Raw genomic sequence first — 24,992 nt, 5'->3', positions numbered from 1 at the left:
GCTGAAATTTGTCTGAATTTCAGATTTTATAATATGCTGTAATTCTTAAGTTAAAACCCAAACATTTATGAAATGCAAGGATGAAAATAAATGATGAGGGTAGTGTACAGATTTTGTAAAGGTAAATGGTTGTAATGTTTTTTTTTCTGATTTTGATTCTGCACAATAATTCTAAACTTTAAAACACACTTAATATTGTTAACAGTTTTGGAAAGAGACAGTTGACGACCATGAAGTACGAGAGCTTATTGGAGACAAAAGTCCAAAATCTAAAGGTAAGACAAAATTGCTGAGCAGGAGCAGCAAGAACCAGCACAGGCATGAATATTCAGCTGCTGTGGAGATTGCTGATTTTCCAATTAGAAGTTTGTTTCTTTTAAGTTTTCCGACTTGACCACCACTGAATGTTTCGACCCTTCACCAATTCATCTGCTCTCTTGTGCTGCTGGTTTTATTGTTTACAACTTTGAAGGAATCTCAACCAGCATCAGCTTACTATCTCGGTCGATAATGGAGAGCCTCCTGGTATAGTCATTGTTTTTAGGAAGAAATTGCATAGTGATGGATTTTGATGGCGCAGAAAGGTGATTCTCAGGAGGTTTGGGGTCTTTTTTGGGAACAGTTATATTGTTGGTAGTATATGTTTTGGAATTATACGAATGGAATGAGTGAGTGGAAGAGATTCCAAATCTACCCACATGAAGGAAATAATTGGAGCCTCATTCATCCCGATCAATGGCTCCAGATTTTAACATGCATGCAGTAGTGAACATTGCCACAGAGATTCTGACTCCTTAGGGGACCATTTGACTGAGTTGACTAGGCAGCCAAGATGGATCAGATTTTGTGCAAACAGTGACATTCAATCCCTGATTGGGGTGAATTTGGGACCTGCCCCTTGCCTAACCCATGGTAAAGATTGTGGTACTCTGGTTAGATCCTGGCAGACAACCTAAGAAGAAAGAAACTATCACCAAACCCTAACCACCTGACACCTGGAGGAAGAACACCTCATCCTCCACGTTGGGACCCTTCAACCACACGGGATCACTGTGGATTTCACCAGTTTCTTCATTTCCCCTCCCCCACCTTATCCCAAATCAAGCCTTCCAACTCGGCACTACACTCATGACTTGTCCTACCTATCCACTCCACCCTCCTCCCTATCACTATTACCCTCACCTTCATCTATCTAGCACGCTCTCAGCCATCTCCCTCCCCACCCCTTTCCCCAAGCCTCACCCCCCTCCCATTTATCTCTCTGCCCCCTTGGCTCAAAAGCCTCATTCCTGATGAAGGGCTTGTGTCCGAAGCATAGATTCTGCTGCTTCTCAGATGCTGCTGACCTGCTGTGCTTTTCCAGCACCACTCTGTCAACCCAAGAAGAAATACTCATTCTGAAATGTTGGGAGGGGAAACAAGAGAATGAAGTGGATATTAGATTTGATTTCATGGGAAAGCTGATATCTCACCGGCTGTTCTAATTAGAACATAGAACAGTACAGCACCGTACAGGCCCTTCGGCCCTCAATGATGTGACGACCTTTTATCTTACTCTAAGATCAGACTAACCAACATACCCTACATTTACTCTGATCCATGTACTTATCCAAGAGTCGCTTAAATGTCCTGAATGTATCTGACTCTACTACCACAGCTGGTAGTGTATTCCACGCATCCATCACTCTCTGTGGAAAGAACCAACCTCTGACAACTTCCTTAAATTTTCCTCCAATCACCTTAAAGTTATGCCCACTCACGAGAACCATTTCTGCCCTGGGAAAAAGTCTCTGGCTGTCCATTCTGTCTATGCCTAATCATTTTGTAAACCTCTATCAAGTCACCTCTCATTTTTGTCCGCTCAAATTGAAAAGCCTTAGCTCCCTCAATCTTTCTTCATAAGACATGCCCTGCAGTCCAGGCAGCATCCTCATAAATCTCTGCATCCTCGCCACATCCATCCTATAACGAGACGACCAGAACTGAACACAGTATTGCAAGTGTGGTCTAATCAGGGCTTTATAGAGCTGCAGCTTAACCTTGTTGCTCTTAAACTCAATCCCCCTGCTTATGAAAGCCAACACACCATATGCCTTCTTAACAACCCTATCAACTTGGGCGGAACCTTGAGAGACCTATGGACGTGGACCCCCAAGAACCCTCTGTTCTTCCAAGCTGCCAAGAATGCCGCCTTTAACCCTGTATTCTGCATTCAAATTCAACCTTCCAAAATTAATTACTTCACACTTTTCCAGGTGGATCTCCATCTGCCACTTCTCAGCCCAGGTGTGCATTCTGTCAATGTGCTGTTGCAAACTACACTATCCACAAGTCCACCACCTGCATGACATCAGCAAACCTACTAACCCACCCTTCCACTTCCTCATCCAAGTCATTTATAAAAATCACAAAGAGCAGAGGTCCTAGCACTGATCCCTGCAGAACACCACTGTTCCCCGAGCTCCAGGCTGAATACTTTCCATCTACTACCACTCTCTGTCTTGTATGGACCAGCCAAATTTCCCTGTACACCATGCCTTTTTCTTTCAGAATGAGCCTACTATGGGGAACCTTATCAAACACCTTGCTAAAACTCACTTACACCACATCTACTGCTCTACCTTCATCAACATGTTTTGTCACATCCTCAAAGAATTCACTAAGGCACATGAGGCATGACCTGCCCCTCAAAGCCACGCTGACTATCTCTAATCAAGCTATGCTTTTCCAAATAATGATAAATCCTGCTTCTCAGAATCATCTCCAATGATTTGCCCACCACCGACGCAAGACTGGTCTGTAATTCCCAGGGTTATCCCTAATTCCTTTCTTGAACAATTTGCCACCCTCCAACCATCTGGTACTACTCCAGTGGACAGTGACGACACAAAGATCATCGCCAAAGGCACAGCAATCTCTTCCCTCGCCTCCCATAGTAACCTTGGGTATATCTCATCTGGCCCGGAAGACTTATCTATCCTCATGTTTTTCAAAATTTCCAGCACATGCTTTTCCTTGACATCAACCTGTTCAAGTGTAACAGCCTGTTTCATTCTATCCTTAGAAACAACAAGGTCCCTCTCCCTTATGGCATGTGTTAAATTGGCTAATCTAATATTGTATCTCCAACTCTTGGCAGAATGCAACTCTTTAAAAATTTCCTGGCTTTCTGTAAAAGAGATTAGATGGCTTATATTCCGTCACACTCATGCATGCACTCTACCAAATGTGTGCAGTCGCTAACAATATCTATCTTGTTCTCTCTCTCACTCTCGCACCCCCCCCTACATGCATGCGCACACACACAAAGGTCTATGGGGTAAATGTGTATTTGCAATATATTCTATTTTGCTCAAAAAGCATACAATCTACAGGCAGTCAATCCATGTGACGTTTTATAAATTCCTGACTCGAGATTGGAATTCAGACAGACTCTAACCTCACACCTTAATGCATTGTCTGAGGTGAGAGTTCACTTTTTTTATAAAGCCTTAAGTTATCTCAGGAATGTGACTTGAAAGTGGTTCTGGGATTTACATAATAATGAACCAAAACCTGCAACCCATTCTAAAAGATGAAAGACTTAACAGCAGTCTAGATTTGTTCAATATAACGTATCATTTGCATGACACTATGATGTTGTGCTATAATTTGTGTCTTATGATTCTGGCCCACTAGCTACCTGACGAAGAAACAGCGCTCCGAAAGCTAGTGCTTCCAATTAAACCTGTTAAGACTATAACCTGGTGTTGTGTGATTTTTAACTTCGTTCACCCTAGTCCAACACTGGCATCTCCGCAACAAGATTAGGTGGGGGTAGTGCTGCCAAGAGAAGAGGGCTATGATTTTAAAAATTGATTTTATGCTTTTAGGTTTAATCATCTTGTTAGAACTGTCATAAGGTAACTGTTAAGGTAGTCTTGCGCCCAATTTTCTGAAGGCAAATTAGTGTTCTTTTGATACAGTATTATGTTTTTTAAGACAAAAGTGGATACAAATTGAAAAGCTGATTAGCATTTCATAAAATTTTGTTTTTTGTAGACTAATTTTATTCAATCTTGGGCAGGTATTGAAGCCAGATAGTGCATGTGCTTTTTTTAAGAAGTAAATCATTAATATGTTAATGGTACTGGTGCCAGTTCATCAAAATAAATCCTGCTGAGTGGATTTCAGAATGCTGGTAGCAGTACAGAAGTAATTGTGCTGAACTGTGTACATGAAGTTCAAAAGGCACCAGCACAATAACACCCCATTGTACAAGTAGCACGTGTTCAGTTGGTCAGTGGGGTAGATCAAAACTGATGAACTAGTCCACTTTTGAGGTCATTTATTTTTGAAAAATAACTTCTCATTAAGATGACAATTATTTTCTCAAAAGAATGGTGATTCTTTGGACCTTTATTCCTCAAAAGGAAGTGGAATCATTGACTTTTAATATTTTTAAAGGTATTTGCTGATAGATTTTTGATGAGAAAGGGGTGAAGTTATTGGGTAGCCAGCAGGTATGAGAAATAGTCAGATCAACCATGATAATCTTGAATGGCAAGGCTTAGAGGGGCTGATTGGCTGCTTTCTGCTCTTAATTCATGTGTGTAGTTTTGTATTACATACATCATTTTTTTCCCTGGAAGGACAAGCACATCCTGTATTACTCATGTTAAATCTACAAAGGGGCATCTGAGATCTCCTCCTTACTGGAAATCTCCTAGCCATTCTGTGATAATCCCTGTAATTGACACAGTTAAACTGCAACCGTACAAATTATTCATCCAAACTCCAACATTCTATGAAATGCCATGTTGAAATACTGCTTTCATCGTTTCTAGTATGCTGCCTATGGTGAGATTTTACAAGGAGTTTGGACTGGACTGAAGTGCTGTTTTAGCTGTAATGCTGATGCTATCTAATTGAATGCAGTTAAACATGCAACTGTGGTCTTTTTACAAAAATAATATTGGAAAATCATGTACAAGAGCAAAAAATGAAAGCATGCAATAAAGTTGAGTCAAAAAATAGTCCAGATTTTAATTTTAAAAATTATTTTTTACATTTTTTCTGGTATGGAATTAAATTTGTAGATGCTTAACAAGGACAGCTTTTATCCTTTGGAATTATTTGCTGCAAAATACAAAATGAATCCCACGGCCCTTCTCTGTTCCCAAAGCTCTCTATCATCTTTACATCAAAGGTAGAGATGCATGTCTTTACTGCAAAGAAGGAAATTAGAGCTGTTTCTCTGAAGCTTACCTTGGAGTAGTTTATTGGTATAGTCTGCAATTCATCTAATGTTTTTAACTTTGAAATTAAAAATGAAAAACTGAAACAGTGAACACAGGTTGCACATGAGGAATTTCTTCTCTCAGATGGCACAATCTGTGGTTCTCTTTACTCCAGAAAGCAGTCACAACTGGGCCCTTAAATGTTTTCAAAGCTGAGATATTTAACCAAAAAAGGAATCTTGTTTTAAGGGTGCAAAGGCAGGAAAGTGACACTGAGAAAGATCAGGTCAGCCATGATCTCATGGATTGGCAGAGCAGCTATGACAGCTGACTAGCCTGTTTCTACTCCATGTCTGACAGTCTTATTCATCTTGCTTGATAGGCGTGAATGTTCTATGATGTATACTCTTTGTTATTGTGTTATGATCAATAATAAAGCTGAATTTCTTTTCCAGAATTAACACTTCATGTTCATTTAGCTACTTAACAGATACTAGAACTGCTGAATATTAGACCATCGATAATGGATAGACAGCTGCCCCGATACTGCTATGACTGAGTTTTATAATTTTGTTTCAACCTTTGCCCCTCCACCCTAGAAGCTGCTAGCGATGATCGATGGGACTCTGTCTTGTTCCACCCTCCACAGAAACTGGGCATTGATGACCTGGAAGGGCAAAGGGTCCTGCAGATAGCTGTTATTATCCACAATCTGTCCTTGGAAGAAGGAAATGCCAAGCTGCTAGCTAACCGAACGTGCCTGCGCTTTCTACTGTTGTGTGCTCACAATAGACACGTCTCACTTAAGCAAATGGGGCTGGACACACTGGGAAATGTTGTGGCAGAGGTAAGTTAATGAATTCAATTAGTGAATCAAGCTATTCATTGTTGAATGTCTTGGCATTGTAAAATGTGGACATCTCTTATTGTATGAAACTGAAGGAATCTTGATTTTTCTAAGGTTATCTGTACCACACAACAAAATTATAGATCATTCAAGCTGAACATATACTTGAAACAGCAATAATAAAGGTTTTTACCGAGTCACTGTCACTTATTTTCTTTCTTCATCCAAGAAGGTGATCTTTAACTATTTGTTTGCATTATTAACTGTTGAACACAATCCACAGCTAGACTTCACCTATAAATGTTAAGCATGAGAGAGGTGTGAGGAAATTGCTTCAGTGTCCTGGCTGGGCTTGGATTCAGACATATGCACATCAATTTTATTTAAGAGCGAATTCTAGTTGTAATTATTTTAGTGTGAAGGGCGTGGCACACAAAATACTCTCAATTTCAGACTTCTAAATTTGTACAAGGAAGATCAGGTCATTTACATCAAGATATGACAATTGAGTCTAATTCTGTATAGAAGGGGTAACATCATCAAAATATGTAATTTTGTGAAAAGGAGATTCGTTATAGCTAATTCAATGGCAAAATTTTGCTTTTCTTCTCACGTCAGCTTGTGACAATGAGGATTTCCTAGGCTCCTGCAAACATTCTTACGTGAGGTTAAATGGTTTCATTTGTATAAGCTCAGGTGTAGGTAGCTGTTGGATAAATCACACTTAAGGGTGTTTTAGCCAGTATGATTAGTAGTTCAGCTGGCTAATTCTGGGATGCACAGAAGTGTGAAGGTCAATCCTGATATTCCACAGGTCTTCCTTAAGTTTAGCTACACTATGCAAGTCTGTAAATATACTTAGCCTGCTAATTGGGTTTGTGCATTGACATTTTCCTGCATGAGCTAGAGAAATCAAAGGACGTTTTTTGAACATTTTAATCGTTTATTTCCATTCTACGTGTAAAATAATTTTTTTTATACTTGGACTTGTTGCGCGATATGGCATGTGTCCTATCTTCAAAAATGGAAACACATTTGTGGGCGCATAAAAGATCAGTTTCCATTTCACACGCGCACTGGGTTCCCCTGTTAGCATGTGCTAATTTGCATGCCTAGAAATTGGATGGTAAAGGTTTTCAGATTGACTGACCAATGTTTTAAGTAATGGTGTAGTAAAATGAAAGAAAATGTGGTATTCTTTCATTTTCTGTAAATATGATGGTATTCCAGTCAAATTGACAAAATGGCAGAAATTGTAATGAACTGAAAATATACTGCTAAGACTTGCTGAACCTTCAGGAAATCTCAAAGTGCATGCTGTGTGGTAATCAAGTGACTGAAAGGAACATAGGAACAGGAGTAGACCATTCAGTTTGTTGAACCTGCCCCACCATTCAATAAGATCTTGGTTAATTGAACACTTCATTACCTTTTACTCATCCTATCCTCAACCGTGTATGCCATTGATAATCAGAAATTTATTAATCTTAAACAAACTTAAGATTGAGCCTCCTCAAACTTCTGTGGTCACCTAAGTCACTTGGGTTTATTTTCAAATTGTTCTAGACTCCCTAACCAGGGAAACATCTCACCTCCACCTACCCTTTTCTAACTCTTTTTATGCTTTATAGGTTTCAATGATATCACGTCTCAGTTTTCAAAATTCTGGAGAATGTAGGCCCAGTTTGCCCAATTTGTTTTCATAGGATAGTCCTGCCATTCCAGGAACAAACCTGGCAAGCATTCATCGTCCTCCAATGGCAGTAATATCCTTCCTCTGACAAGTAGGCCTAAATTGCATGCAGAACTCCAGGTGGGATTTAATATGCTCTTGTACAACTGAAGCAAGACTTAACTACTCCTGTACTCAAATCCTCTTGTAATAAAGGCTAATATTCTGTTAGTCTCCATAGTAGCTTGCTGCACCTGCATATTCACCTTCAGTCTCTTGCAGACAAACACAATTTTGCCCATCTACACTTTCCCTAACTGAAGTCATAGAGATGTACAGCACAGAAACAGATCCTTTGGTCAACTTATCCATGCTGACCAGAAATCTGAAAGTAATTTAGTCCCATTTGCCAGCACTTGGTGAATATCCCTTCAAACCCCCTTCCTATTCATATCCCTATCTAGATGCCTTTTAAATATTGTAATTGTACCAGCCTCCACTGCTTCCCCTGGCAGTTCGTTCCATACATGCACCATCCTCCTCGTGGAAAAGTTGGCCGTTAGATTCCTTTAAAATTTTTCCCCCTTCACCCAAAACTTACGCCCTGTAATTCTGGACTCCCCAAGCCAGGGAAAAGGCCTTGTCTATTTACTCCATCTATGCCCCTCATGATTTTATAAACCTCCATAAAGTCACCTGTCAACTTCTGACGTTCCAGGGAAAACAGCCCAACCTATTCAGCCTCTTCCTATAGCTCAAACACTCCAACCCTGGCAACATGCTTATAAATCTTTTCTGATCCTTTCAAATTTCACAACATCCTCCCTCTAGCAGGGAGAGCAGAATTGCATGCAGTACAGAGGAACCTCAATTATCTGGCATTCAGTTAACCAAATTTTATATTATCCAAACAAGATTGCAAGGTCCCAATGCTTGGCTAGCTATGTTATACGGCATTCGATTAACCAAATTACTCCCCGCCTGTGTCCTTCGGATAATCTGGGTTCCTCTGGATTCCAAAAGTGGCCTATCCAATGTCCTGTACAGCTGCAACATGAACTCCCAATTCCTATACTCTATGCTCTGACCAATAAAGGAAAGCAGATCCAAATGAAAATTTCCAAACGAAGGAGCTTAGCTATCACTGTGAAGATAAGCATTCCAGCAGTAACACACTTTCTGGTTATCTGGAGAATTAATGTATTGTAATTGGACTAGAGCAGTTTTTTAAAAAGGAAAAAAAACTTCCCATATTTTTGACTAAATGATCTTGAGGGACATTAATATGCTTAACGTGCTATGTGCTTAATGTGCAGAACAAAGGAAGAATGTTACCATTAAAAAAAAAGAGGGGTTGGGGAGAAATGCAAAGACGCTAGCTTTGAAAGTTACTTATGACATTTCAAAATTGGGAAAGTTTATTCTTTTTGTTCAGAAGAACCATGGGGCAAGGTGGAGAAGAAAAGATGAGGGGAGAATAATATGCCTGTTCCCATATTGGAAATGGTGACTGTAGTGTTCTGATTCTAAATTTGATTGGTGTTGCAAATAAATATTATGACAATGCTGAAACTCGGTATACCGTAATTAGCATCAGATAACTAGACAAACTCTGAAGAAACTTGTGTGATCTCAAGTATTTGATGTTTAACTACAAATTGAGGGGTGATAGATTTAAGACAGATGTCAGAGGCAGATTCTTTACGCAGGGAGTGGTAAGGGCGTGAAATGTGCTATCTGCTAATGTAGTCAACTCAGCCACATTAGGGAGATTAAAACAATCCTTAGATAAGCACATGGATGATGATGGGATAATGTAGGGGGACAGGCTGAGAATAGTTCACAGGTTGGCGCAACATCGAGGGCCCAAGGGCCTGTTCTGCGCCGTATTGTTCTATGTTATTGTCTAGTTTGAAGTTCTAATGCTATTTCATCCGATGAATGCTTAGAGTAAATTGTTCTAATTTATAAATTATAAGTAAGATTGTCACGGCTTTCAATGTAACTGGTTTAAAGCTTTCTGGAAACTTGAATGAAATCCATTCCCAATGAATCAAATCAGTTTTAATGGTAACAAGTTATGATTACTAAATAATTCAAATAGAATTGCCATTATGTCACTGATTTCAAATTTGTGTCTCATCAATATTTTCTTGTAATTTCCCACTCTATAAGTAAGCAATACAACTTCTGTGGTTTGTAGGCAGTTTTCCTAACTGGGGATCTACAGTAGAGAAAGGAGGAACTTTTTGTAATTACATAAACGTACAAATAGATTCCTTTCTCTTACTGCCTGTCAAATATACACTTAAAGCCCCAACTTCAAATAGAATTCCTTCAGCGCTTCTGCTTTTTTATACTTTGGTAACTTTAATGAAACTGTTCAAGTCAGTTGCACTATAGTTGAGGGAGTATATATTGTAGACTGTAGTTCAATCAGACTTAATTTCAACTGCTGAGCTTAAGTCCCTTAACTAATTATTTGAAGAATTTTCATGGGTTGAATTCAAGCATGCCACGTCATTCACATTTAACCCAGAGGGTGGTGGGCGTTTGGAACGCATTGCCAGCAAAGGTCGTACAGGCAGGCACGGTAGATTCATTTAAGATGCGTCTGGATAAATGCATGAGTAGGTGGGGAGTAGAGCGTAACAGATGCTTTGAACTGACCAACAGGTTTATACAGTACATTTGGATCGGCTCAGGCTTGGACGGCCAATGGACCTGTTCCTGGGCTGTAAAATTTCTTTGTTCTTTGTTTTTAACATCCATAATGTGAGTTATTCAGAGTAGCCCTGTTTGCACAGTTAAGTTTGCTTTTTGTTTCAGCTGCAGTTGGATCCCATTGACTTCCAAAGTACCCAGGTGATTTTTCACACCATTACAAAATGTCTTTTCTCTTCGGATAAGTGGTTTCGAATTAGAGGTAAGTCTTTCCCTCTGCAGTTTGAAATATACTGTTTTGTATATGATGTGGTATGAAGCTTACGTGGAGTTCCTGTGTTTTTAAGTGGACCCCTCATTGGATTACCTAATGGGTCATGTGACAGTTATGAAAACTGTCGTGCTGGAAAAACACAGCAGGCCAGGCAGCATCCAAGGAGCAGGAGAATCTGAAGAAGGGCTTATGCACGAAACGCTGATTCTCCTCCTTGGATGCTGCCTGGCATGCTGTGTTTTTCCAGCACGACATTTTTCAACTCTGATACTCCAGCATCTGCAGTCCTCACTTTCTCCCATGTGACAGTTATGCCCGTCACATCAGTAAGTTTGTTGTGGCACGAGTAAGCCAGTAACCCTCCTGTGCTACATTCTGGGTCCAGTGAAACAAGTCTCAAGAACTTTGGTTGCTGTTTACCAGTAGTCTTTAAAGTCATGGAATATATATGTTTTGATTACTTGAATCATTGCTTGGTTTGGCTGATGGGTTGGGTAGAGGCTCAATGCATTTTCATTTACTGTCCCAATGCTGCCTTGAATGTTTGAAAGCACAAAAGTGAGAACACCATTGCCCTTGTGCTTGCAGCATTCCCTTAATTACATGGGTGTCATTTGAAAAGTGTACTCCTACTGCATTGGCATTCTTACGCTCCTGTGCGTTTCCTAGTTATGTACAATTTACTTTGAAAAAGGAATCTCATTATCTTTTTGTATACCATCATTATTCAAATGAGCTATAATCGGTTGTGTGTTGAGAGCTGACATCTGCAACCACAGATACAGATCTAATGCCCAGAGAACTGGCGGCTACATTATTAGTGCAGTTTTCTTCGAAAAAAACAAATAAATACATTGTTGTCACTGTTGTAAATGCAGCAGAATTGGATGTCAGACCTTTTGGTTTTCCATATATTGAAGAATGTAGGAGGTATGGTACATGAAACCTAAATGACAGAAAATTAGTTTAAAAATAGAATGAAAAAATTAAACTGCAATGAAAATGCAAAAGTAAGGCTTTGATCTGGGTTCAAATCCTGCCTGTCCCGAAGGTGTGTCTGTATAGGTTGATTAAAGAAGCTACAATTGCTTTTTAAAGTCTTGCATTAGAATTGTTTACACAATTAATAGTTTTGGGGACTAAATGAGCGATTGTCAAAGTTGAACAATGAAGTGCAAAAAAGCTGGTGCTTGCTTAAAACAAAGCTCAAAGATAACGTAATGAAGTCAGTATACAAGCACACATGGGCCATAAGGCAAGGTAATAATATGATCTACTACAATATTTAATGTACCTGAACTGAACCTATATCTAAATAATTTAAAGTACTTTCAGTCAGGGAGCATCTGTTAAAAGAGAAACAGAGCTACTGCTTTCATGTCTCTAGGTCACAAAGCTGAATTGTCACTTTCACTACTGTCCTTGCAGATATTACCTGATTTGAGTATCTTCAACGTTTTCTACTGATATTTCAAATTTGTAGCATCTGCAGTATTCTTGATTTTAATAATTTTACCTGAAAAATGTGTGGCTGGAAAAGTGCAGCAGGTCAGGCAGCATCCAAGGAGCAGGAGAATCGACATTTCGGGCTCTTCTTCAGGAATGATTTAATAATTTACTGCCAAATTATAACAGTTATTGTTTATTTCTTTTGAGTGAAACTGTTTCCGAATTCCATACTAAAAGCGATCTTTTTTTTCTCAGGAATGGAAATCTTAGCTAATCTTTGTAAAATTGAAGAGAATGTCGATATCATCTGTGAGTGTGTGGAACAGGAGGCCTATCGAGAGATTGTAAACCATTTGTCTCTCCAAGATATCTTGCTGTTATTGGCCAGTCTGGAAGCTCTGTATATGTTATCGAGTCTAGGAGAGGTGACTTGCACCAAGATTATCAAAGTGGAGAGAAGTATTGGTGAGTGATGATTTGAAGATGTTGATTGCCTGTTTTTCCTTTACACGGAAGGGCAATCATCCACCTTTTTGGCATGTTGAGATGCTACTTATGAAGGTAATGCACAATACAAGAATTTTTCCCTCTGTACTTATTCCTTTGAAAAGTGGTAGCAGAAGAAACAGAAGAGAGAGTTGGCTATTTGACCCCTCAAGGCTGCACTGCTGATCAACAAAATCATGACTGGTTGCCCCAAGCCTCAACTTCTCTTAATGCTAGCTCAGCACAGCTGTCAACTCCCTGATACTTCAAACATCTATCTGCCTTCTCTTTAAATACTTGTAGTAATTTAGCCTTCACAACTCTCTGGGGTAGAAAATTCCAGACATTCACTACCCTCTGGAAGACAGAATTCTTTTGAATCTGTTTTAGAGGAGTGTCCCTTACTTTGTGACCATGTTCCCTAGTTTGAGAAGTCCAAACTAATGGAAAGATCTGCTCAACATTTATCCTGTTAAACCCCATCAGAATTGTGTATGTTTCAATAAGATTACCACTCATTCATCTCAACTCAAATGAATAATAGCCTAATCTATCTAATCTGTTTAGCTGTTCTCGATAAGTCAATCCCTCCATCTCAGGAATCAGTGGAAATAATCACTTTTGAATGGACTTCAATACCGGTTTATTCTTTTTTAAATATAGGGACCAAAATTGTGCGCAGTATTCCAGGTGTAACTTCACAACATCTTATGCAGTTGTAACAAGACTTTACTGTCTTTAAACTCCAAACTGCTAATAAGAAAGGCTGAAATTCTTTGTCCTTCATTACTTGTTGCTTGTGTATTTACATATTAACCTTGTGCATGAAACACTAAAACACCCAGATCATTGTGCTGTATATATTTGGAGTCACTCTCATTTAAATAATCTGTCTTTTAATTCTTCCGACCAAAGTGCATGACCTCTGAATTTTGTTTGAATGTCAACTGTCAAGTTTTTGCCAAATCACTCAACCTGTCTATATTCCCTTCCAAATTCCTAATGTCCTCAGCACAACATCCTCTCCCACCTATTATTGTTTTAGCAAATGTGGATAAATTCTCCTCTACTCCTCCTGCAGGTCACTAATAGAGGTAATAAGTAATTGAGGACTGATCCTTTAGGCATTCCATTAGTTGCATATTTGCAACCTGAAAAAGAACCATTAATCCTGACTGACTTCTGTGTATCAATCAACACGCAATCCATGTTAATGTATTATTTCCAATATCAGGAACTCCTAACTTGTATAGTAATCTTTTATGTGGCACCATGTCTAATGCCTTCTGGAAATGCAACTGCACTGCATGTCCTGTTTTTCTTTATCAACTGTACTTTTACAGACCCTTAAATAGCTCTAGCAAATTTTTCAAACATGATTTCCCTTTCTTCAGAATCATGCTTACTTTGTGTTAAGCTTTTCTAATGCCTTGCTGCTATTTCCTTAATAATAGACTCCAGCATTTTTCACAAAACAGATGTTAGGTTAACTGGCCTATAATTTCCTGCAATCTGGCTCACTTCCTCTTTGAACAGGGGTGTCACATTAGCAATTGTCCAATCCATTGCTACCTTCTCAGAATCCAGAGAATTCTGGAATGTTTTGACCAATGCCCTGCTGTTTCTGTAGTCACTGCCTGTAAGACCCTTGAATACAGTCTGCTAGGGCCTAGCAACTTATCTCCCTTTCAACTCATTAGTTTGTCAAATACTATCCTTGATGATCGAGACTATAATAAATCTTGGCTCCAGTTAACACCTTGCTTGTCTGTAACTTTTGGGATGTTTACAGTGTGCATCAGTCTTCATGGTGGAGGACAATGTTGACTTAAATTTTCTGCTATTTCCCTATTTACTGTTATTGATTCCCCAATTGCATTCTCCTACACATAGTTTAGCTAGTTTTTATTTTTGCATACCTGTAGAAGCTGTTGTTTGTTTTTATCATTCTTGCCAATGTATTTTCATGTTGAAAAGAGTCCAGATTAGAGTGGTGCTGGAAAAGCACAGCAGGTCAGGCAGCATCTGAGGAGCAGGAGTATCGACGTACTTTCATGATCAATTTTCTCTCTCTCTATTTGCTTTTTAGTTATCTGCTGCTCTTACTGAAAAGAATTCCAATCTTCTGGTCTACCACTGGTTTTTGCTGCTTTGTTTGCCTTGGCTTTTGAGACTTACTTTGGCCTGCCTTAACCATTGGTGGTTTAACCTTTTCTTAGAGTCCTTTTTGACAGAAATAAGTTCTTGCTGAGCATTGTGAAATAGTTTCCATGTCTACACTACTTATTGCTGACTTTCCCCTTAGTATATTTTTCCATCCCACATTAGACAACTCTTTCTCCATACCTTTGTAACAGAGAATACTAGTTTGAGACCTGAGTTGCTCTTATTCAAATTGATGTAGCTATTGTACTATGTGGCTTTTCTTCCACTCCACCCCCCCACCGGCCAAAGAATATTCTTTATTATGTGATCTTTTATTTATACTGCCTCATTACACATTACTAGACCTAAAATAACCTAATCCCATGTAAGTGCTGCAACATACTGTTCTTACAAGCAACCACTGATGCACACACGATGTTTACATTCGAGGTGAGAGGGGAAAGATTTAAAAAGGACCTGAGGGATAACCTTTTCAAGCAGAGGTTGGTACGTGTATGGAACGAGCTGCCAGAGGAAGTGGTGGAGACTGGTACAATTAGAGCATTTAAAAGTCGTCTGGATGGGTATGTGAATAAGAAAGGTTTAGAGGGATATGGGCCAAATGCTGGCAAATGGGTCAGATTGGGATGTCTGCTCAGTACGGATGAGTTGGACCAAGTGACCTGTTTACTGTGTTGTATGACTCGGACTCTGTCATCATTGCCCATCTCTAATTTATCCAGTCAATATGCAGATTACAATCATGTGTGACAATTATTGTATTCTCTTTTAAGTAAATTTATATTTTGTCCTAATGTGAGACAGCTTGTGACTTCCTTCCCTTGCCACTCCTTATTTACACCTAAACTGATTCTGCTTTATGATCTGTTACACATCTTACCACTTATCACCGCAACGATACTGCCTTCATTAACAGACCTACCCACCTGTTCCTTTTTGCTTATTTTTCTGGAATGTCGGATACTCTTGAATATTGAGTTCACAGTCTAAATGATTGTGTAACCACCTCTGCATAGTAAGTCATATTAACTCATTTGTTTTGCTACAAATGCTGTATGCATTCAGGTAAAGAGCCTTAATCTTTGACTTTTTACCATTATAGCACACATTCTGCTCTTTTCTGCTATATTTTCTACCTATTCATGGCACAGTTTGATTATCACCCTTCTCTATCCTGCACCCCTCGATTCTCTCATTTCTTTGATTTTTTTTTAAACTTCCCTTCAATTGACTCCTCCCCACCCACTAAGCTGAGTAGTGCACTGCTCCTGACTTTACATCCACAGATCTATCATCATTTCAGAGATTGTAGATTATTATTTAATGACCCCCATAAGGCCTAGTTTCCAATAGGGAATGTTCCTTTATCAAATCTGGACAATTAGATTTTTACATTTGTATTATGACACCTAATTTCTGCAAAACTAAGAATTTCAATTGAGGAATGCATGGTTATCAAGAGGCATTGGATGAGTATAGTGCAGCTTTAAAACCAGCAGATACAGAACAATATAAATATTGGAAGAGTTTCATTAATAAACAAATGAAGGCAAAAGGAAAATGTCCTTAAAAACCTACAAATGTCAGTCACTTCTGTGAATGCCTTGCAGCGCTGATCTAGTTGTCCTGTGTAACTAGCCAGCAAAACTATTTTTGATTAAAAGTCCAGTCATGAGAATCATAATTTCTGAATAATGTTTTAACTCAAACTTTCTGAATGTGCAATTTGTGTTTTTAAAACTATTTAAAGGATTTTAATTGCATGTAGTACGATTCAAAAAGATTTTTATTTTGTAGAGTAAACTGAAAGGGCACTACACCAGGTTTGTAGTGAATTGTCTAAATTACCTTGTGTAAATTACCAGCTGCTGTAACATGGGCAAAAGTCCTGGGGAATGATGTAGACCTAAAACCACTTAGTTTATGGGGTTATCAGAAGAATACTGTTCAAATTCTCCCACACACTCTCTGCTCTATTTACTAGCCTCTGTTATACATTTCTACTAAAAACATTTATTGATTGCAAAGCTAGTAATATCAGATGATTTCTAAAACTTAGGTAACACGTTTGATTTCATATAAGGTCTGTTATCATTTTCAGATCAGCTTGTTTGCCTAGTTTCTGTGGACATGCAGAACTTTCCTCCTGATGCACTAGCTGCAGTCAAGTTAGTAGAACAGCAGAACATTCTTCAGCAGCCAACACCTGAGACCACTCGATCAGTCACAACAGAAAATGTTTCAAATCAGAGCACCCCTGTAACAGGTATGATATTTGATTCAATCCACTTATATATTTAGCCAAAATAGCAATGAATTGATTTGGGGCAGATTTGTAAGCAGTCTCTAATATCTTCCACCATGATTTAGTCCTCCAGCCTGATTCTTTTGTGACCCCTTTGCTTTCTGAATCCAGTCAAAAATAATTGCAATTATCTCTGTCCTGTTTAGATATTGAATGAGGTGATATGGATTATGCATTGATCTCAATCATTGCCATGGTAGCGGAGGCTGTGGCCTAATGCTATTATAATGAACAATTAATCCAGACACATAATTTTCAGGCTATTGTGTTTGTGGTTCTTGAGAGCCATAAGCAGAACATGAAGTAGATGAGGGGTTACCTTGAACAGGGGATACTTTACTGTGCACCCTCTCAGCTCCACAGTTGATTTTAGACTGCCCCTGTAGCTCCCGCCTCCAGGTTACCTGACCAGATCTATTAAAACGGCAACACAAAACTACACAGCTAACTGCCCTCTCCATTTATTTTTCCATATGTGTGTACACATGCACACATATGCATGTATCACATACATCCGACAATATGTACAAAAAAGAAACATAGGAAAAGGAAGTGCACCCTCCATAGTTTACATTGAGGAATTGCTATCCCCCTGTGATACTGATCATGTCAAAGACCATCTCCTCATTTCAGGAACCTGTCCTAGCCTAGTCTCTCTGGCTTCTGGAAGCTCCTTTTGTTCTACACTTGTGTCCCTCTATGGCTGTCGCTGGTCTGTGATGCTGCTGGTGTTTCCTCCTTGTGTATGCCCAACTCTGGCCTGAGGCACTGACTTGGTTGACACCATTGGTCCCATCTGGATCGGCAAGGTATTCTGAGGCATCTCCCCCTTTGGTGAGATCAAGCACCCAGCAATTCTGCATGTCTTCTCAAGGCCAGTTTCATCCCTAGTCTGCACTGTATATGACAACAGTCCTGTTTGAACCACCGCTGGGATCTGTTTATTCCCCTGATGTGTAATTCCTGGCAAACAGGGTCCTTCCTTTTTGAAATACCCTTTATTGCAAGGTTTCCACCTTTCTTAGCTTTTTGAATTCTCTCTATCTCATCTCTTGTCGCTTCTGGCCGTAAACATGGTTCTCAGCTGGCGGCTGAATATGAGGAATGCTAGCGAGCACTGGGTCATTGCATATGGCATTCCTAAGGAACATTGTTGAGTTGCCATCCTAGTGAATCCTTTGAGGCCATTCCCAAGGTAAAGTAATGACAAGCTTTCCTTACTAATGCGCAGGATCTGCATGATCCTGCTTTCTTCTCAGTCTGGGCGTCCAAGTTCAACTGCCAATTTGTACCCCACCGGGTTGCCATTGGTGCACTTGTTCCAACACCAAATCTCTTAACAGGGTAGGAATAAGAACTCTCATTCCCCACATTAAAAACGCATCTTGTACAACAATTCTTACCTCCTGGACAGGTAAGGGTGTAGTTCTGAGCAGTTTCTATGACAAGTCCTTCATTTCAGGACTAAGTGCACCACTAGGCCTAAGACCAGTACATTCCAGGTAGCATTCCACACTTGACTGACTAACACTGGCACCTGGTCTTACTGGGAAAAAAAATATAAATTTCAGTTGAAAATGCCTTCATTTCCTGGTAATGGTTTACAAAGCATCTGTATTGCTGTGCTTCTCCGACTGTTGGTATTGAGTTCATATGAGTAGACAGAGCCAGTGCCTATCTTTGCAGGCATGCTGCCACTATTGACAATTTTCCTGTATAAGGGTCAAAAATGGAGATTAGTAGCCTGTGGTCTGTCAGTAGCATTAAGTGTCTGCTGTAATTGATATTGATTTTCTGGAAAGATCATCATCTTACCAAACACAGTGGCTCAGTGGTTAGTATTGCTGCCTCACAGGGCCAAGGACCCAGGTTCAATTTCAGCCTCAGACGACTGTCTGTGTGGAGATTATACATTCTCCCCATATCTGCATGAGTTTCCTCCGGGTGCTCCAGTTTCCTCCCACAGTCTAAAGGTGTTCAGAATAGGTGAATTGGCCATGCTAAATTGCCCATTGTGCTCAGGGATGTGTGGGTTAGGTACATTAGTCAGGAGAAATGTACAGTAATAAGGCAGGTGAATGGGTCTGGGTGGGTTATTCTTTGGAGGGTCGGTGTGGACTATTTGCACACTGTAGGCATTCTGTGATTCTATGATGAAAGCAAAGCCTATCCTTCCTTTTTTCTACTTGGACATACTTCTCTTCTTAATTAGTGTGCATTTTGGTAAGACAAAGGCATCATTTACAGTTAATGGTTGGGCCTGCACAATGTCATCGAACAGAGAAACCTAGGAGTTCACATATATAGTTCCTTGAATGTGGCAGCACGGGTAGACAGGGCGGTGAAGAATTTGACACATTTGCCTTCATTGGTCACAGCATTAAGTATAGGAGTTCAGAATTTGCCCATTGGTTTGGGATAAATATAGAATAATAGGGTAGGGGAATGGATCTCGGTGGGTTACTCTTCGGAGGGTCATTGTGGACTTGTTGGGCCGAAGGGCGTGTTCCCACCTGTAGGGATTCTATGGCTGTGCAAGACACTGGTAAGACCACCTTTGGAGTACTATATACAGTTCTGGTTGTCCTTCTATAGGAAGGTGGTTGTTTAATTGAAAATGGTGCAGAAAAGATTTACAAGATCGCTACTGGGACTGGAGGGTGAGAGTTATAAGAATAGGGTGGGACATTTTCCCCAAGCATTGGAGGTTGAGATATGTAAGGTGTATATACCTTCATAAGATGTATCAAATCATGATGGTCATAGACAAGGTAAATAGCAAAGGCCTTTTCTCTAGTAGGGAGTAGGGAGGAGGGCGGTAGTGGATGTGGAGTTCAAAACTAGAAGACTTAGGTTTAAGGTGGTGAGGGAATGATTTGAAAGGGACCTAAGGGGGATTTGTTTCACAAAGAGGATGATTTGCATATGGAATTTGCCAGAGGAAGTGATACATGCAGGTGCAGTTACAATATTTAAAACATTTGGACAAGTATAAGAATAGGCAAGGTTTAGAGGGATATGAGCCAAATGAAGGCAAATGGGGCTAGTTTAGTTTGGGAAATCTGGTTGGCAGGGGCAAGTTGGAGTGAAGGGTCAGTTTCCATGCTGTATGACTCTGTGACCTTGATGCAATTGTAATGGGCCTTGCCTCTCCATTCGGCAAAATGTGTGACAGGACAATACCAACCCCATTAGGTGAGACATTGCATGCCAGCTGCAGCTCACTTTGGATTGAAATGAGCCAACACTTGTGGCCTTTGTAGGATTTGTTTCATCTCCCCCCACATTTCTGGTCAATTTCCATGATCACCTTTTTCCCAACCAATGCACAGTTGCCAGATCAGTCATGAATTTGCTCTAGTAATTTACAAGTCCCAAGAACAATTTCAATTGAGAGACATTCTCTGGTCTAGAGGCCTTCATGACAACTTCCATCTTGGGCATCTTGTGTAGTCCCTCCTCATCAATTACATAGCTCAGGTATTCTATGGAGCCTTTATTAAAACAAACTTACATTTCTCTCTTTTTTTTAAATTCTAAGTTGTGTGCATACAACCTTTTTAGGGTTTTTTCTAGGTTTCTCAAATGGTTCTCTGCCGAGGATCCAGTGACCAGAATGTCCTGCAGATAACACTGGACGTCTGGCAATCCACTCAAAGTTTGGACAGTGGCTGTCTGGAGCAGAGCCAGGCTGATATGATGCCAAAAGGCAGTCGCTTGTAGTGGAACAGACCCTGTGTATCACTATCATCAATGATGACTGGAGCTCCTTCATGACTCCCCAATCGCAAATAGGCCTGCAACAGATCCATTTTTGAGAATCAATTTCCTTAGCCAGTCCACTGAACAGATTCTCAATACATGGAAGTGGGTATTGAGTCTCTGTGTCATTTGTGTTTAAGACTAGGATAATTGGAGTAACCTATTCAGTGGTGGCTACTGGTTCAACAATCCCAGATTTTTCAGCAGTTCCAGCTCCGCCTCCACTTTAGGCATGACAGAGTACAGTACAGTACTGAATGCACCTTCAGATTCTTGGATGAGCCTCCTACTTCAACTTGGGTTTAATTTCTAATCCTTTTATTTTCCCCAGGGTTCCCTTAAAGACATCCTCATACCTGTTTGGAATATCTTGCAAACTCATTTCTGAATCTGCTAGTCTAATTTAACTTTAATTACTGTAATCAAGAGCATCCTAATAATGCAGAGTAGTTGCCTTTCACTATGTGCAGAGGCAACTGGGCACATTGTTCCCTTAGCTATATTTTTACTAGTACATAGCCCTTCAATGGCAACAGTTGTTCCATGTATATCTGTAGTTATAATCTTGGCAGGCAGTGACAGTGCCTTTACTTTTCCCTATGTATTGATTTGGAAATCAGATACCACTACACCATATCCATTTCCATCTTTACTGTTTTACACTCTAATTTGGGAAGAACCCAGAAACTATTAGCTTCAGCCCATGCCAACAGGATGTTTAACTGAAATTCTGCTAACTCTGGGCCTTTGGCTGACTCCCAGTCTACTCCCTGGCTAGCAGCATGTACGATCTTATCCTTTAGACACCCCTTCTCTTGCTTGTGTTGTACCTAGCAATTTCAGGCAATATGGCTGACTCACTTACCCTTGCAGCACTGGGCTTTGCGAGTCCAGCACATCGACTCTTTGGGGCACTCATGCCACATCAGTGATATTCAAAGGATGGTACTGCACCCTATTGAGTTTCCACTGCTCTATGTTCCCAGGTATTGTCACTCAACTCTGCTGCTTCCCTGGTATTCAATCCCATCAAGGTAGCAATTTCAAAAGCTGCTTTGAAATCCAGGTCTCACCTTGTTAGTCACTTCAGTCAGAAGCCACAAGCCAAACAGTCCCGCAAGGCATCTTGGAGGAACCATCCAAGTTTGCAATGTTCTGCTAACCTCTTCAAGGCAGCCACAAATTGGCATTGGACTTTTCTTCTTGCTGTATCCATCTATAAAAAGGGTAACATTCCATGATCATCAGTGGCCTTGGTGCAAAATAAATTCCCAACACAGCATAGTTCTTGGTATGTTTTTTCTATGGGTTTTTCTGGTTGCAATGCACTCCTTAGCTCCCAGTGATACTCAAGAAAACTGGTACCATTATGCCTTCAGCCACCTTATTTACATTTAAATTTGCATCAAAATATTCAGTGTACAGAATCCAACATTCCATCTCTTCACCAAATGGTCCTATTGCTCCAAATTGGCCTGTCATTTTAGTTTCCTGCTATTTGTCTAATTGCTGTTCACAGCTGGTCTCCTGCATGAATGCTGTCTGCAGCAGTTACTCTGTTGCCCACTTTGTTAGCATACCGTTGTTCTCTGGCATTGCCCACAGTCTGAGTCCCATTGTGACTGCTGTCCACAACAACTTCGGTAAGCTGTCAGGCGAGCACTCCCCTCTTCAGCCAAAGGCTGTGGCCCAAGTCCCTTCACATCTGCTGCTCTTGACCTGCTTCCAGTGCGTACTGTTCTTCCTTGACATTGACTGCAGCCCGAGTCCCCTTGCGACAGCTTCCCTTCATGTTACCTCTACCATTCCATGCCATTTTGGGAGTCTGGGTGACATCCTTCCTCCTGACAAAATAAATGGCATTAGTGCACAGTTTGCAGCTCATCCCACTCTCATCACCAGTTGTTGTAATGTTGGAACCACAAATAGAACATGAAATAGACAGAGGGTAATCCTGAATAGGGAATGTTTTATTGTGCATCCTCCTGGCCCCTCAGTCTGTTCTTAGACAGCCTCCCCTAGCTCCCAAATCTGGATTACCTGACCCACAGTCTTAACACACTTGCATAATAACACAGGTGACCTGGGTTTGAATCTCACCATGGCAGATGGTGGAATTTGCATTCAATTAAACATCTAGAAATAAGAGTCTATGATAGCTATGATATTCTTTTTGGAGCAAATTATTGCAGATGTGTCAATGGAGAGAGAGGAAGCTAGATTTTTGAGTCAAGATGTCTCTTCATTGGAATTGATGTTAAGTATGGAGGAGGCAACATTTTTTGCAATAGTGGTGGTGTGGAGTGCTGGGGGAGAAAGGATGTTGATAGCGCAGATTAAGTGATTGGAACGTGAGAGTGGTAGAACAATTTGTGCATAACTGCCAAACTGGAAAGAACAGACAATAACTCTGGAGATTGTGGAGAGGACATGGTGACAGGATGTAACAAGTAAAGCTAAAAGAAATGGAAGGAACGGAGTGGGTTCACAATCTGAAGATATTGCACTCTAATGTTCAAGTTCAAAAGGTTGTCACATGTCTAATCTGAAGATAAGTTGCTCCTCCAGTTTGTGCAGTGATTCGCTGAAACTATTGTCAATTGTCGGAAAAGCCCATCTTCTAAAATCCCTGAGGGAAGGGTACTGCTATCCTTAAAGGGTGTACCGTACATGTAAACCTGGCCCACAGCAATGTGGTTCACTCTTAACTGGACAATTAGGGATAAGCAGTAAATGCTGGCTAAGCCAGCAACACCCACTGTGAATGAATTAAAGTAAAAACAAATGGATAGCTGTGATTCACCCGAACCCTCCCTGAATTAGGGACAGCAAAATATCTTGAGCTCCTACTTCAATCATGATCAAATAATAATTTGAAGGTACTGGATATTTATCATTACTCAGTTATAGTTTCTGAAGCATCTGTCTTGTTTCCTTATTCATTGAGTGAAATTGACTCCTAGGACTCATCTTACCAGTTGGTTATTGGATTATCTTCAGCTACTAAATCCCATCTGCCTTGAACTTGCATTAAGTTTCATTGGAACAGTGTAGGAGGCAGTTGGCAGAAATTTGAAATAATGTGACAAGAAGCTCAGGGTCACATTTGCACCCTGAACATGGGCATTCTACATAATGCTATTCTTTGTGTTGATCTCCCCAATGTAGAGGAAATTTCATTGTGACATTTTGGTCCATGGGGAAAAGACTTCTGGCCAAGAAATGGTTGCAGAGGTAATGGTGATGGAAAAGCTGAGAGGCATACCAAACCCAACCATGACATTCATTGACTTAGGAGTACAAAGGGATGAAATTGGGGCTTTTTTTAAAAAGGGATTGATTACACGGGCTTAGAAAAAAGGCGAGTTTAGGAAAAATGACGGGGGTCAAAGGAAATAAAATGGAAACTTCCCTTTGTTTGAGAATTATGTTAGCTTTCAAGAAAATGTCCAATTTTAAGTACAAGGCAATCAGGTATGGATTTTTTGTCAAGCGTATTTGATGTAAGCGTTGTGTAATATTTTTAGAATTGTTCTTTACTGCTCGAAGAACAATTGTAATAAAGTATTTGCTTAAATGCTTGCATCTGAAGTCCTTTATACAAATGCATGATGAAAATTACAAAACTTCTCAAATATTTCATATGAGTCAAGAATAATGATTTGAAACCTGAGGTATTGGCTGCAGGCTTGGATAGTGCGGAATATATTGGACTGAATGTAGTGAATCTTTCCCAAAACATTTTCATGACAGTAAAATGTTCAGATTATTTGGGCTTTTATGCTCGACATTTGGTCATCATTGGCCACATTTGTAAGTAGATCTCTCGTGCATAATGTGGATTGTACCTTTAACTGGTGAAATCTCTAATGACAAATCTGGAATTTTAACACAACTTTTACTCTGTATATTGAATATTGAAAGAGCCCACACCACCACTCTAATTTCCCTGTTCATACAAGGCACATTACACAAAATATTGAGTACTGGTTATGCTATGACAGTGATTTTAAATATTACATGTTACATTATGTTAGCTGCTAAACAAAAGATGTTCAACTTATGTTCCTAGTTAATGCCAAGAAAATCCATTTCAGTCTGCATGTAGTCTCACCACCAAATCTTGAAAGTAGTAGCCCAATTCTGAG

The 24,992-nt window shown here is 40.0% G+C and overlaps 1 protein-coding gene across 1 annotated transcript in view; it reads left to right on the top strand.

Annotated features, from left to right (window-relative positions):
- Nucleotides 1–24,992, top strand: part of LOC132828454 (AT-rich interactive domain-containing protein 2-like) — a 270,232-nt gene that overhangs the window by 194,608 nt on the left and 50,632 nt on the right. The window contains exons 7-11 of the mRNA XM_060845591.1: nt 206–275; nt 5,819–6,066; nt 10,568–10,664; nt 12,381–12,590; nt 16,879–17,043. Coding sequence (XP_060701574.1) covers nt 206–275; nt 5,819–6,066; nt 10,568–10,664; nt 12,381–12,590; nt 16,879–17,043 — 790 coding nt within the window. The remainder of the gene's footprint in view (nt 1–205; nt 276–5,818; nt 6,067–10,567; nt 10,665–12,380; nt 12,591–16,878; nt 17,044–24,992) is intronic.

The sequence above is a fragment of the Hemiscyllium ocellatum genome, chromosome 26 (genome assembly GCF_020745735.1).
Source record: "Hemiscyllium ocellatum isolate sHemOce1 chromosome 26, sHemOce1.pat.X.cur, whole genome shotgun sequence".
Taxonomy (NCBI): Eukaryota; Metazoa; Chordata; class Chondrichthyes; order Orectolobiformes; family Hemiscylliidae; genus Hemiscyllium; species Hemiscyllium ocellatum.
Note: the sequence above shows the minus strand (reverse complement) of the source record. Positions and strands in the feature narration are given on the sequence as shown.